Here is a 16,603-nt window from a genome sequence, read left to right on the forward strand (position 1 = left end):
TAAGATTTTATAAACATCTAATATTCTATGCTAAGCAGTTATTTTATGTTTATTATCCCTGCTATGTATTATCCCCTTTAATCTTACCAGCACTATCGTCCTTGTCAGTTTTACAGGTGGAAACATTGCATCTTAGGAAGATTAAATAAGGCGTCATTTAGCCTACCTATAGGTATGCCTAAGAGTCACTTCTGAAGGACTTCTTTTGAGGTTCAGATGTAGCCTTTCTCTCTCGAAACCCAACTCTGCAAGTGAAATCATTGCTCTCCCACCTATGTGGGACATGACATCCAGGGGTTAAAGTCTCCCTGGCAGTGTGGGAGAAGACTCCCAGGGATGAGCCTGGCCCCGGCACTATGGGATCAACAATGCCATCCTGACCAAATGGGGGAAAAGAAGTGTAACAAATTAGGTATTAGCAGCTGAGAGAGTTCAAATAGATTTGAGAGAGTTCAAATAGATTTGAGAGGCTACGCTGGAGGTCACTCTTACACAAGCTTCAGTTAGACACTGCTACATAGTGTAACTTGCCAAACCCCAGCCAATCCTAAAGAACACTTACGGCATTATATAAGAGTCCATAAAGGTTCCACGCACTAGGTTAACTTTCCAGAAACCTCAACTTCCAGAAGGTTCCCTGGACCAGGTAAGTCCTGAAACCTGGAGGGGCCAGCCTCTCTAGAACATCAGTTAATGCCTACTCCCTACCCCCACATTTTGACAGCCCCTTCCAACATGAAAACGTTAGAATGGGCACAGCCCAAATATCCATAAAGAGTGGGAGAAAGACCAAAGGTGACAGTGGAGTTATACAGAGAAGATAGGGTTTAACAAACAAAATATGACTGTTGAATCATTAAATTGATATTTCTTTCAGTCTCCAGTATCTTAGAGCAGCTAGAAGTAAAAACCTAAAATTGTGGTATAGTAACTCATACCAAACTCTGAAATCTGTTCTACAATTAATTGTTGCACTGGGCTTTAAAATTTATTGCTTTTTTGTATATAAGTTATTTTTCACAAAAAGGGAAAAAAAGTCCATCGTGATGATAAAAAAATTATTTATTCCTCTCTAATCTCCTATGTTCTGGAGCAGTTAGAAGGAAAAATCTGAGAGCATCGTATAGTAGCCCATGAAATACTCTGGGATCTGTCCTATAACTACTTGAAGAGTGCTTTGAAAACTATTGCTTTTTTCTTTCTTTGTTTCATATATATATATTATATTATAAAATTTTAAATAATAATAATAATTAGCTGCTGCTAGGCACACAATTCAGCATTCATACCCAGAGCACTTATTAGTTTTTATCAAATCTAACATCATTATCACATTATTATATTAACATTATATATATAACAATAATAATATGAACATTATTATTTAACTTTAGTTAACAAATTAAGATAGGAATATTTTGTACAAATAAATAATCGCAAGTGACAAGAATATAAAAAGAAAACAAATACAGCAACTAGTCTTTCCTTTAGTTAAAAATTACACTTCAAATAGTAGCCACAGCATCCTAAACTACCAAAGTGTGCTGGTTTGAAAATATGTATATACCCTAGAATAAAGTCATGTTTTAATCTTAGTCCCATTTTGTACAGGCAGCCATTTCTTCTAATCCCTATTCAGTAGTGCATGTTTGAAACTATAATTAGGTCATCTCCCTGGAGATGTAATTCAATCAAGAGTGGTCATTTTACTGGATTAGGTGGAGACATGTCTCCATCCAATCGGGTGGGGCTTGATTAGTTCACTGGAATCCTATAAAAGAGGAAACAATTTGGAGAATAAGGGAGATTTTGAGAGAGCAGAGAATGCTGCAGCACCACGCAACAGAGAGTCCACCAGCCAGCAACCTTTGGAGATGAAGAAGTAAAATGCCTCCCGGGGGGCTTCATGAAACAGGAAGCCAGGAGAGAAAGCTAGCAGATGACACCATGTTTGCCATGTGCCCTTCCAGATGAGAGAGAAACCCTGACTGTGTTCACCATGTGCCTTCTCACTTGAGAGAGAAATCCTGAACTTCATCAGCCTTCTTGAACCAAGGTAGTTTTCCCTGGATGCCTTAGATTGGACATTTCTATAGACTCTCTTTAAATGGAACACTTTCTTGGCCTTAGAACTATATACTAGTAACTTATTAAATTCTCCATTTTAAAAGTCATTCCATTTCTGGTATATTGCATTCCAGCAGCTAGCAAACTAGAACAAAAAGAGAAACAATTAGGGGAAAAAAAGCACTTTGGCTTTTAGAAAAGATAAACAAGAAAAGGATGCCTTGAAGAAGATGACAGAACAAAGACTGGCTGAGCAAACCAGGAAATTAAAGACATTAAGAAGGGAAAATAATAAATCATGCAAATGTGTAACGATTTTCAAAAGAAAAAGGTAGAATAGAGAGAGAGAACAAATAGTAAATGCTGTTTCTCATCATTCATTTGCTTTCTCTATCTTGTCTTCAAGAGAAAAGGCAAATCCTTACTTACTGAATCAAATAATACAAAACACAAAATACTCTAAAAACAACATAACTCAATAATCTAGCAATCATGCCAGTAGGTTTAACTCATATAGCTCGAGACACCTGACATAATAAGGAGAAAGCACTGCTTTGTCACAGCACCATCAGCAGGCCCTGGACAGTGCAAGTTTTATCAATCATTTATTTCAAAACTTACTGGAAAAAAAAAGAAAGACTATTTAAAAAAAAAAAAAAACACTTACTGAAGGTTTACTAGGGCCAAAGACTAGTGGAGGATTGCACAGGAAAAGAAGAGATGGAAAAAGCAAAAAAAAAAAAAAAAAAGCCATAAAATAAGATACATTACCTGCCCTTAAAGAGCTTCTAAATTGTGGGATAGACAGAGGTACACAACTTTTTGTCATGTTAAATGCTTGAGTTCTCTGTGAAATGATTATTTTCAACTGGGGATAAACCTACACAGTTCAGCAGCTTCTGGTATTATGCAAGTTAGAAGGACCCCAAGAAAGCCGGGTCAGGCACAGTGAAGCCACTGTAGGGAACACCACTCTTTTGTGGAACAGTTAATCCCCTAGGATAAGGAAGCTAACCAAACTGGGTACTTCCAAAATATGCCAAGGGACCCAAGGGATCACCCAGACTGAGAACAACCTCATCTACAAATGAGTATTCCAATGGGCACAGAAAGGGATGATCCCCACAGATCAGCCACTCAACAGCAAAAGTAATAAATGGCTCCATGATTGTTTCAGCACTCACGAGATACACAGATAATGTGGCTTTTCACTTCCTACACTCCAAAGCTCCAAGCCCACGAATACTAGACTGTAATGGGTTTCAAAGTTTATGATGCAAAGCAGAACTTCAAGAGTTGAACTAAATTTAAAAATCTGCTTTAAAATATAAATTTAGTTATATTACTTTACAAATCCAGGAACTGATGAGGAATAAAACCATCTCAATTACCAAATTTCATCCTTATATACTCATATGGATCTTCTTGCCACAGCTCTTCATCCTCATCCTTATAACACATCACAGTGAAAATAACATCCTCAGAGATATTCTAAGAGAAAAACAACCACCACAACAAATGAATATAGAATATTCAAATTTAGGGAATATAAATAATATGCTTACCAACAGCCTCTATAATTTTAGATTTGTTATAGTCGTTCCAAACTGTAATATTAGTCTTTCTATTAAAGTTTGCCATTCTCTAAGGTAGAAACAGAAAAACAAGAGCTTCTTCTAAGGGACTGGTAGAGGTTAAATATTTAAACATAAAACTGTTGTTAAACAGTTGACTAAAAGTGATAAGTTCAGTATAAAATATAAAATGTTATTCTTTGAACCAACCACAGGGTTAATAAAGTTCTACTAACAAATCAGTATCTAACGTATTTTCATTCTTAAGAACAGCATGTCAAATCAAGATCATATTTATTATTATACTTATTACTCTGAAAGTGTTTACATTTCCAGTTTGGTCCTAAATGTTAATATTTTAATAACAGTAAAACTTTTTCTTCTTCATTTTCAAAAACTGATTTTCTGCCCTACCAATGTGGATTTTGGGGGGAATCACATCTAGTAACCTCCCAGCACACTGCTGCTAATGCTCCAAAGTCCTCCCTCTTCCTAAATGCTTCAATTTCAGAGCCCATCATATCAGATGAAACATAAGACTGCACTCATCTGATATTATTAATGGAAATGAAATATATTGGATATAAAATATAGGATTAGTTAACACTTACTTTGTCTAAATAGAGAATAACTTTGGAGAGCTGCTCCCTGACACTAACCTGTATGTGTGGCTTCATCTGCTTCCAGGTTACAGAATGAACAACCCCTTGGTTGAGATAGTTGAATGCTTGCTGAAGAACACGTGGAGCTACATATTCTTTCTGTCTATATTGGTCTAAAATTTTTAGTAGTACCTATAGAAAAAGAAAATATAGGAGAACATAATTTTAAGTTTAAAAACAGGGGGTGAGACTTTATAGACATGACATAAAATGCAGATCCACAAAGATAAAAACGGACAGATGTGCTTGGATGAAAACTGAAAACTTTCATACAGCAAGAGACATAAGAAAGAGATTTTAATACATGATAAAGGAGACATTTCAAATTGGAAGAGAAAAGATAAGTTACTCAAAAAAATAGTACTGGGCCCTGTGCAAAATGAAAATGTGAAGACTCCTGTTCAAAAAGCAGGGGAAAAAAGGTTGTTAATGGTAGTTAATTATAAAATCTCTTACTTTATTCAGAATCTCTCAACTAACGATTTTTTTTGCATGGGCAGGCCCTAGGAATCAAACCTGGGTCTCTGGCATGACAGGCAAGAACTTTGCCTGCTGAGCCACCGGGACCCACCCATCACAATATTTTTAATTTACTATTTCATATAACAAAAAACGAAAAAAATTAAATTAGCATGAGAAAAAAATAGTATTGTCATAAACGATTAGCTTTCTGAAAAAAATAAATAAATAAAGCCAGTTCCCTAACTAAAACTTGACTCAAAATAAAATCCAGATAGGGAAATATTTCAACAACAAAAAATAAATAAATAAACCGCAAAAGCATAGAATTCACAGAAAAAAATGGTGGTAGAATTTTATTTTATAATCTTAGACTGTAGAAAGTCTATGTAAGCATGCACAAAATTGAGAAGCTATTTTTTTTTAAAGACCAGTAAAAATAAGACTGCTTCTAAGAAAGGAACCATGCCCAAAGTGACCCTCTCTGGCTCAAAGATCCCACGTCAGGCATAGTGCTGCAATACAGTCCAAGTCTTCTGCTCCTAATCTCTAGAACTCTTCAGTGTATCAAGCTAAACTAAGTTGCTAAATAAATAATAGGGACTTTTTCAAAATAGGTACAGAATTTATAAATTCAGAACATGAATTCAGCTCAAGTTACAAAAAAATTTATAAAATTTGTCAGAAGTTTTACCATCACTGAATACCCCTTTGGTGATGCAGGCTAAAATGAATGCTACTGAATGCAGTTCTTCCTAATATAGTGTGACTCATCCAGAGAGAGAGTGGTGGGATATGAGATACATCAGTGGAGGAGAGAATAGTTTTGATAAGAAACAATTTTTTCATTTTGGGAATATATATCTTAAGTAACAGAACAAACAGTTTATGGCATAGATACAACAGCAGAAATTTTAAATATGTGTGTATGTCTATATATATATATGCGTTCATGTATCTATATATTTATGTGACACTAGAAAAAGTTTACTAAACACACTTCAAGGAGAAAATCAACTTTAGGATGTTTAAGAGTTTGCTGTAGTGGAAATGGCAGAAGACAGAGTTGACCAGCTTCCTGATTATCCCAGTATCCACAGCAAATCGATGAACAAACAATTTTACTCATTATTCATTCATTTTCCCTTCAGATGGTCTCATTGGTCAGTAAAATAATTTGTGAGAAAAGTATAGCTATGTACAGCAAGATACTTTTTATAAGGTAATCTATTAGACAAAATGATAACGGATAAAAGGAGGTATTCTATTTTAAAAAGACAAGTTCAATTTATTTAATTTTATATTGTTGATAATAAAGATTAATATGCATATATTTATAAAACTCCAGAACTATATTCTATACCATTCAACCTTTGACTGCCTGATTAATGTGTGCTTCCTCAATAGGATACTGCCACAAGCCAGTTCTAAAGTTACTGAATTCTATTTGTTGAAATATAAACGAAAAAATCGCAATTCAAATGGAGTATAGTGAGCAACCATTTGTCCTTTGTAGTTTTTAAAGTTTCTAAATATTAATACCAACTTGCACTATTTCTCAAGAATTCCTAATTTTCACTGTACAGAATGGTTCCCAAACTTCCTCCAGAAAGTGTCAGTTCCTGACTGAAAGTCTTAACTTCAAAGCTCTGCCTGAAATAATTCCATTTGTATAATATAAATCTTCTAAAATAAACTTGAGGGCAGGCTACGGTGGCTCAGCAGGCAAAAATGCTTGCCTGCCATGCCAGAGGACCCGGGTTCGTTTCCCGGTACCTGCCCATGTAAAAAAAATATAAATAAATAAAATAAACTTGACAACAAAGAGGTGAGGCCCAAAGAAATAAAGAGGTTAAGACATTTCTAAGAGGTCAGAGAGAGTTAATAAAAGATTCTAATCTAATACTAGTGACTGCTTCATCAATATCAACAAACTTAAAAAATATAAATCCAGAGTCTAAGAGTATGGAGGGGCAGTTCTTATGGATGCCCTAGGACTTTTGATTCTAAATACAGTGTTGTACTGCATTAAAATTCTCAGAACTGCCATTCCATCCTCTATGAATATGTAACGTATTAATATGCTTGTAATCTACTTTTAAATGGATAGAAATGACTTTTCTACTTTCAGTAGTAACCACCATTCTATTTTTAAAAGCTTTAGGTTTATTACCTGCTGAATTCCCACTGCATAGGTTTTCAAAAAGAATTCAGAAAATTCAAAGTATTCTTTTGTGACATTTCCTGGGCTCCCATATCTTAAAATACAAAGAGAAAATGTTTAAATACCATGAATTTTATAAACAAAACATGCTTACTATACAGTCCCTTGTTGAAAGATGTATTCCACTGGGGCAGAAAGCTAACACTTTCCTCTTTTTTCACAAGCCAAAATGAAATAATGATGAGCCATACTTCAACTCATGGGCCATACTTAAAATTTCAGACAGAAACTTTTACCTTCTAAACCAAGAGTTCCCAAAGGACAGATATCAGAAATAAAGATGTTACATCTGACATAAAATAGGTTGTCAACAAACATCATTAAAAGAAATTTGACAACCTTTCACATGAAGCTGAGTGTTCATGCACATTCTTGTATTGTTCTGGATACTTTCAATGAGGTAAATAATGTCATTTTGCCAGACTGTTCACAGAACAATGGAAAAGACCAGAGAGGTATGTCCACATCCCTAAGATCTCAAAGCCAATGATTACAGTCAAGTCTGCTTTGAACAAACAGAAGATGACTCTCTGGCTTCTATGGCTGTAAGGCCAACCAAACATATGCTGTAAGGTACCAAGGGAAATATCAGGCAGATATTTATACTATCCAATACTGAGATATTGACTATAAGATTATAATTCTAATAAACAGAAAATTACCGTTCAAAGAGACGAGCTACAATATGCAGGGCCCACTTTTTACACTTCCACCATACTAGCTCTGGTCTATCATCCTCATCAATTTGTAGAGTCTCCTAAGAGGACAAAAACATCCGGGATTAAATTTCTGCATAATAAAACAATGTATATGAATTTCAAAGGCAGACTAAATCTTGTTATAGATTAATTCATGTTAAATATAAATTAAGATTGCCATACAAATGCAAATTCTTATTTCGTAGATATAAGAATATCTAGGAATCAAATAAGCAAAGTGAATTTCAACTAACAAATACTGTTGTTCACATTCATCACCCATCTTCAAATAGCCCAAATAAGTTGAAAACAAAAAACAAAACACCATGTCCCATTAGAAAACTACTCGGATGAAAGAAAGCTTCTACGTCTTAAACTCAGATGTTACCACAAGTGTATACACTGGTCAAAACTCTAAAGTTCACTAAGTTGTATGCATTTTATGGTATGTAAATTAAATCTCAATATCATTCATCCTGAGATAGGACAAGGGAAAGAATACCGCATATTTTAAGAGAAGTTTATATTTAAAAATATACAGGAGTAAATTTGATAGGTGAAAAATAGGATCATTGTTTTTGCATATCAAAATTAAATACCATCTTTCACCTATGAAAATGGCAAACTCAGAATAAAATTTGTACTTGTAACAGGCAATCTCACTCAATGATTATTAAAATATAAACCAAAGCAACCTTTCTGGAAAGCATGTTGCAAGATCTATCAAAAGCCATAGCATGACAATTAAACATTTAGGAATTTATTGAAAGAAAATAATCATGTATGTGCACAAAAATTTACATCCTTCTAGGTAAGATAACAAAACTCAAAAACAACCAGCAAATGAAGCATTCAACTGACAGTATAAAAACAGTCATAATAGTTAAAAATATTTATAATGGATTTTTTAAAACTTTTTAATTGTATAATACAATATATATACAAAGCAAAGAAAGAAAAAAAGCAATAGTTTTCAAAGTACTCTTCACCGAGTAGTTACAGGAGAGATCCCAGAGTTTGTCATGGGCTACCATGCAATATTCTAAGATTTTTCCTTCTAGCTGCTCCAGAATATAGGAGGATGGAAGGCTTAACTTTTTTTTATCATCACAATCAACTTTTTTTTTCCTTTTTGTGAAAAATAACATATATACAATAAAGCAATAAATTTCAAAGCACAGCACTACAATTAGTTGTAGAACATATTTCAGTTTGACATGGGTTACAATTCCACAATTTAAGGTTTTTACTTTTAGCTGCTCTAGGATAATGGAGACTAAAAGAGATATCAATTTAATGACTCAGCAATCATATTCATTTGTTAAATCCTATCTTCTCTGTATAACTCCACCATCACCTTTGATCTTTCTTTTCCTCTCTTTAGGGGTGTTTGAGCTATGGCCATTCTAAATTTTTCATGTTGGAAGGATCTGTCAATTATACAGGGTAGGGAGATAGAACTATCTGATATTCTGGAGAGGCTGGGCCCTCTAGGTTTCAGGACTTATCTGCTCCAGGGACCCATCTGGAGGTTACAGGTTTCTGGAAAGTTACTCTAGTACATGGAACCCTTGTAGAATCTTATATTGACCTAGGTGTTCTTTAGGATCGGCTGGAATGGTCCTGTTTGTCAGGTTTATAGCAGATTTTAAATGAAAAAATTCCAATATGTATTTACATATATGATTTTCATAAATAAATTATAGCTTTACACCTACAGAGAAAAAAGACTAGAGGAATAAATAGTAGGTTTTAAAAATGGTTATTTTATTATTTTTGCTGAACTGAACTATTTTCTAAAATTGAATATGTATTATTAGTTCTTTTTATTATAGCAGTAATTTTTTTCAAATAGCAGGCTGATATAATAAATCAGTCTACCATAAAAATTCCAAATCCAGATTTTCATATACATATATATAAATCCATTATATATGTATATAAAATATGGTATATACATAAAAGGGAATATTATTTGACCATAAAAAATGAATGGCATCCTGATACATGCAACAACATGGATGAACCTTGAAGACATTATGTTGAATGAAATAAGCCAGAAACAAAAGGTTAAATATCGTAAGAGCTCACTGATTTGAAACTCAGAGTCAGAAACTAGAATATAGGTTACCATTTGACAGTGTGGGAATAAGAAATGAGAAGTTAAGCCTTCAGTGATTTGGAAAGATGGAGAGTTTTGGTGATAGTAGGACAACACTGAAAACAATTAGCAGCAACGAAATATTTATCTGAATATGAATAAAAGGGGAAATGTTAAGATTATATATGCAGTAACAGAATAAAGTGTATTTTAAAAATCCATGGAACTGACCTAGAGATACACAGGAGCTAGAGATGGGTAAACAGTTAGCTAGTGAGACTGAACTTAAATGTAAGGGAATGGATAAAAGTAAAGGCATTCATTAGTGGATCTATAAGTAATACTGCCATATTAAAGGTGAATATGATTGAAAGGGGTTGTATAGAGACATATATCCCACTGATTAACATTACAAATGTAAATAAGTTCCTGCACGAACTACTTTAAAGGTATGAATCGTGTACAGAGTTTATAACACCAGGTAAAAGGGGAAAACTACTATTGCATGCTATGAGCTATGTTTAATAGAAAGACATCAACAGTAATGGGGGTGGGCATGTGCAAGAGTTAAGGGAAGGTTTGGATTTTTTATTTGATGAGGATGCGTTTATCAGTTATTTTTCTCCTGGGAGCAATGAAAATTGTCCAAAATTGAGAGTGTTGATGGACTGCTGACTTTGGACATTATACGTAACAACCAATGGCTAGAAATGGCCAAAAGATATACTGACTGATAAGCAGAATGGCAAACTGTGGTGTATATGTATGATCGAATATTGTGCTGCTATAGAAAGGAAAGAAGTCTTGAGACATGTAATGCTGTGAATGAACCTATGGGACATTATATGATAGAAAATAAGCCACAGACAAAAGAGCAAATATTGTATGGTCTCATTTAGAAAATACTTAATAAGAAAATTGGGACCTAGATTGTAAGCTCTCATAGCAGTAACATTTAGTCCAGAGTGGTAATTGTTATTTCTAGATATTGAGAGGCCGTGCTATATATGTGTAACCTGGTATTTCCCTGGAACTTTGGGTACCTGTGTGACACCAAAGACTAAAAGTAGGAGTTCTGCAGCTCTGAAGGTCAGCATTGCCACATTTAACAACAGTTAAAGAAATTGAAAAAGAGATCAGACTTCAATTAGAGATAAGAACAAAGCTGATTGGGTTGGGGCTAAGGTAAATTAAAATACAGGGGTAAGGAAGACATTGCCTATATTTTAGAACTTCATATACTCTATGAGACCAAAGAAAGAAATGTTTATTTCTTCCATAACCTAAATTTTCTGTAGCACATAATCTAATACAACTTGTATGGATAGATCATTTAAGCAACCCAAACACACAGGGAGCCCAGAATGGCATGAGGGCTTATAATTCTGTATAGTTCAATGAAATGCCCAATTACATGCTAGAGTATACTTAGCACATAATTTAAAAGAATTGGAAAAAAAAAAAAGTATTGGCAAAGTCCCTTGAGAGACGGGAGAAAAAAATGTGGAACTATTAAACCTCATCACTGGGGAAAACCCTGATATGGTCTCAAACGTTAGGGACTCCCAAGTCAATAAGCCAAGTTCTTGGTCTTGAGGCTTGCTCCTGTGAAGCCGGTTTACTTAGCAAAGAAGCTTAGCCTACCTATAGTTATGCCTAAGAGTGCCTTCCAGAGGACCACTTTTGTTGCTCAGATATGGCCTCTCCTTCTCTAAGCTCAACTCTCCAAGTGAAATCATTACCCTTTCCCCTGCATGGGACATGATACCCAGGGTAAAAATCTCCCTGGCAACATGAAATATGATTCCCAGGGATAAGCCTGGCCCTGGCACCATGGGATCAACAATGTCTTAGCTAACCAAAAGGGGGAAAAGAACTGTTACAAATAAGGTGTCAGTAGCTGACAGAGTTCAGAGTCGAGAGGCTACTCTAGTAACTACTCTTAAACAAACTTCAGCTAGATATTGGTACTTGTCAGGGATTGCCAAACTCCAACCAAAATCATTCCTGCCAACCCTATAAGAATACCAAGGGCTTTATCTGAGATTCTACAAATGTTCCATGCACTATGATTACTTTCCAGAAAACTGCAACCTCTAGTTGGATTCCTAGGCCAGATAAGTTTTGAAACCCAGAGGGGCCAGCTTCTCCAGAACATTAACGATTTCTATCCTTCTATCCTATATTATCAACAGCCCTTTCCAACATGAAAAGTTAGAATGGCCACAGCCCAAATACCCCTAAAGGAAGAAAGATCAAAGGAGAAAGTGGAGTTATAACAGAGAAGATAGGATTTAACAAATGAGTATGACTGCTGAATCATTATATTGATATTTCTCTTAGTCTTCAGTGTCTTGGAGCACCTAGAAGGAAAAATCTAAAATGTGGAACTGTAACCCATACCAAACTCTGAAATCTGTTCTACAACTAATTTTTGCAGTGTGCTTTGAAATTTATTGCGTTTTTACATCTATGTTATTTTTCACTATTAAAAAAAAAATTCATGGAACTACACTACACAAACAGTGAGATTTAAGTTAAACCACAGATTTTAATTAATAGTACAACTGCAAAAATGTGCTACCATCAACTGTAACAAATGATTCACAGCAATGCAGGATGGTCATGGGGGGGGCAGTGTATGCAAATCCTGTATTTTATGTATGATTGTCCTATAAACCCACAACTTCTCTAATTAAAAAAAAAATTCTAAACCAAATTTTCTCAATTTTCCTTAATAACAGAAGTCCTTTCTTACAGGAGGAACTGTTCTGTCAATAACAGTTCGAAAGATCTCCATCCATTCCGTCATGGTTTGGTTATTCACCAACTGAAGTGGCAATGCATACTGAAAAACAGAAGAATAACAACATAAACAATAATTCTTCCCCTTCCAAAAATTCAGCAATTTCATCTATATTTTAAGGTTGAAATATATGAAATGGCTAATAATCAATCATAAAAATAGCAATTTCATATGGTTCAACTGAAATTTAACTTAAAATAAATCCATAAGCATATATATGTAAATTTAATTTTTCAAACATGAAAGTATATGCTACCAATTTAATAAAGGATAGAAGAAGAGGGATTTTGCAGGAATTTGGGGCATGAGGTGGCAATAGAGGTGTTTTTACTCTATTTACTTCTAAATTGTTTCTCTGGGCTACTTTTGTAAGTGAAAAAAAATTTTAATGCAGTTAGGTCTTACTTATCCAGCATGAGATTCTAGATAAGTGATTTTCACCATTTACTGCTTTATACATGTAATTTTTTATTTTAACCACTTTGATGAAAATCATTACTTCATAAAAGAGAGTACTGTTATTCCTGTAACAGTTTTTCAATTACTCTCCTCTATACCATAGCAGAATACCACAGTCTACCTCGTATTACACAGGTATGTATTTTCCCTGCCACACTGTGAGCTATAAGAGATAAGGGATAGTCTTATGCACCTATTCATTCCACAAACGTGCTACATGCTAAGGAGAAAATAAGTAAGACAGACATGGTTTCTACCTTCGTGAATCTTAAATTTCTTGGGGAAAAAAACAATGCAAACAATCATAATATTGTTGTGATAAACAATACAGATAAAAGCAAATATTGCAAATAAAAACATATATAAGGATCACCTAATCTACCTGGAAGTATCAGGGTCAACTTTCCAGAAGAAGCAATATACAATGAGACCTGAAGAATGACAACAAATTAGCCAGCCTATCAAGGGGGAAATGGGTACTCTAGGAAGAACAGTAATTATATTGTCTCAAAAGTTAGAGACGGCATAACCTGTTCATGAAGCTGAAAGAATTTCAGTGTGACTGGACTGTGAAATACAAAGGTAAGTACAGTAAAAGATTAAACTGAAGAGACGTATGGTTTAATAGGCCATGTGAAGAAGTTCACACTTTATTGTAAGTGCAACTGGGAGTCATTTGGACTTGAAATGGGGAATAGAGAAAGAGGCTGGGGGTTGAAAAAAAAAGTATGATGAGTTCATTTTTGGACAAGCTGAGTTTTGAGGTAAGTATGGAACATCTAAGCATCCTTCACACAAAAATATTCAAGAAATGCTACTTAGATAAAATTGATATGTTATACTTAAAAAGTGTTCTGCTTCTTCCCATATTGTCATATTTTTGCTCTCAGGATTCCCAGCCAGAGAATATTACTATATTAGCATATAATTGTACTATAACAATTTTTTTTTTTTTTTTTAAAGACAGAGAGAAGGAAGGAAGGATAGAAGGAAGGAAGGAAGGAAGAAAGGGAAACATCTTTAAACATTTTCTTGTTTTATTGTATTTTGTTTTTTTGTTTTTGTTACATGGGCTGGGGCCGGGAATCGAACCGAGGTCCTCCGGCATAGCAGGCAAGCACTTTGCCTGCTGAGCCACCGCGGCCCGCCCCCTGTACTATAACAATTTTAAATGTTGAGTTTTTCTCCTCTTTTTTTCCAGTTTTTAGCACATATTGAGAACAAATTTTAGATGTTGGCCTATTAGAAAACCAAAGAGCTTTGGGAGAGGGCTTTAGGAAAATTATTTCTTCAGTCTTTTGCTTAATTCCTGGTTTCTGTTCATATTTTTCCCGATGGGAAAGAGTAATCTATTCTCCTAATAAATAGGCTAGGACTATATCTAATGGCAAAACATCTCACTAAATAAAAAACATTTGCCTCTGAAGCAATTCTCCTGAGAAAGTTTTTCCCAACAATTCTTTAAAAACAAAAACACCATATATCTTCCTTACCTATCAATAAAAATAATAATAAAAAGGTGGGGATGGAGCAGGAGAGAAGGAGTATATTTTCCTGTATCCTAGTTCTTTCTTCTCAGTTTTTACCTCCTTCCTCCTTTTCTCTTCCCCCAAAAGAGGTGACCTGAAACAACTTGCTTTAGACTATGTCTATTAAAAGTTTAAAAGATGATGCTAAAAATATAAGTCTTAGTGAAGTGAAATATTCTGAAGGAACACAGAAGTACATAGGTCAGATATGAAGGCAAGGACAGAATCTATCTTGGCTCTCTAGCACAGAAAAACTGCCCCTCTTGCCCTTACTAACTTAACACGGAAACATGTAATAGACCTCAAATAAACTAATCAAGCAATCGAGACTGGCAACAATTATTCCTCCTCTACTCAGACCTAAATAATCTATCCAAGTTTTTCAATGATGCAATTTTAAATATTTTTATATTTAAAGCACACTCCATCTCTATCTTATTCCAATTAGTCTTTACATTTCTATATTAATTTTCTTTATAGCTTTAAAAATAAGAAAAAGACAATATTTTAAGCAAAGGAAAACAGGGCACTACATCTTCTTTGTTACCTTTATATTGCATCAAATACAAAGAAACTGCTATTAATATGATCTTCCAGTAAAAGAAAAATCTCTTCCTTCCTCCTCTCTTATAATCATAACCAACCTACAGGCAGGGATGCTGTGGACAAGATTAGTCAGGAAGTTTGGTTTTAGAGCGGTTAACTACTGTAGTTCCTTACTCCCCAAGACTTCAGTCACTGAAGTAAAAAGCACAGAGACACTGAATCTCAGCTCTGCCACTCAGATGATCTTGGGCAATTAAATTCATCTCTCTGAGCCTGTTTTCTCATAAGGATTTTTTTTCTGAGACTATATAATAAAATAATTAATAATAGTTGACACTTACTGAAAATTTTTCATGGGTCAGTCAGAAATACAAGGCCTGGTTTTATTTTCTACAATAAAACCTACCTGAACAAGTGCATAGAAGATTTTCAAAATTTGTTTTTGTAGTAATACAGAAAAATGGGAAGAATCAGGAAGGAGCTGCATGATTTGCTGCTGAATACGAGGCAGAAACACATGCATTGCTGCTATAAGAGGTTCTCTTTCCTCTGCTTTCTTATATCTACATGACAAAAAAAGACAAGCAAGACAGGAAAAAGAGCTATAAACAATGAATGAAAATATGTATATATCTAAAGAGAGATATACCGATTATATACATATAAACCACATAAAGCTAACAAAACAAAAACATTCAAAATATTGACTTACATTTTCTTTTTGGATTGCTAGAATAAAGTTGAAGGAACTTTGAAAGGGCACATCTCTGTTTTTGGCAGAACAACTAAAATCTTTCTACAAGGACTCAGACTAGTTTAAAAGAAAAATCCCAGACTATTTTGCAGCTTTCCCACATGAATTTTTCTAGTACTTAGATCAGACGTTATCATACCATAATTCTTCCTATAAAATACAAGTTGATATGCTAGTTTAAATAGACAAATATTCACATTATATAACAGATAAGGAGGGGGGAAAAAACATTTCTTCTTATACTATCCTAAATTCACAAGTCAATAGTTTACAAAGTTAAGCATGCTTAGATTATTTTAATTACTTTATCTAAAGTATTCTCTCAAAATTCTACACAATATGAACTAAAAGTTAAAAGAAGGAAAACTGCAAGCTTTTGTATACACAAGAAGCAATCCTCTTAGAAACCAAAAAACAGTACTATTAAATATGATACCAACTCCCACCTTCCCATGCAACTTTTATCAGAGAAAAAAAGTCATTAGAAAAAAACTAACATTTTCTGTGTTGCATCCAAAACGTTTGATTTACTTAATAACGTGGTCACTAGAGGACAAATATTAAGGTACCTCTAAATCACTTCCAAGGAAAGCTGTTATAAATGCTCTTCTAAAACTATTTAATATGTTCGAGAATTGCAAATTATATCCCTGTGTTAGAGATTAACGAATGCACCTTAGTATATTAAAGCTTCTTTGAATAACTTCAGTAAGTAAACATGCTT

The 16,603-nt window shown here is 34.2% G+C and overlaps 1 protein-coding gene across 1 annotated transcript in view; it reads right to left on the minus strand.

Annotated features, from left to right (window-relative positions):
• Positions 1-16,603, minus strand: part of IPO8 (importin 8) — a 172,083-nt gene that overhangs the window by 127,324 nt on the left and 28,156 nt on the right. The window contains exons 5-10 of the mRNA XM_077170434.1: positions 15,532-15,688; positions 12,544-12,633; positions 7,649-7,743; positions 6,936-7,020; positions 4,301-4,435; positions 3,459-3,558 (exon numbers count right to left, since the gene is read on the minus strand). Of these exons, the coding sequence (XP_077026549.1) occupies positions 3,459-3,558; positions 4,301-4,435; positions 6,936-7,020; positions 7,649-7,743; positions 12,544-12,633; positions 15,532-15,688 (662 nt within the window). The remainder of the gene's footprint in view (positions 1-3,458; positions 3,559-4,300; positions 4,436-6,935; positions 7,021-7,648; positions 7,744-12,543; positions 12,634-15,531; positions 15,689-16,603) is intronic.

Source organism: Tamandua tetradactyla, chromosome 7 (genome assembly GCF_023851605.1).
Source record: "Tamandua tetradactyla isolate mTamTet1 chromosome 7, mTamTet1.pri, whole genome shotgun sequence".
Classification (NCBI taxonomy): domain Eukaryota; kingdom Metazoa; phylum Chordata; class Mammalia; order Pilosa; family Myrmecophagidae; genus Tamandua; species Tamandua tetradactyla.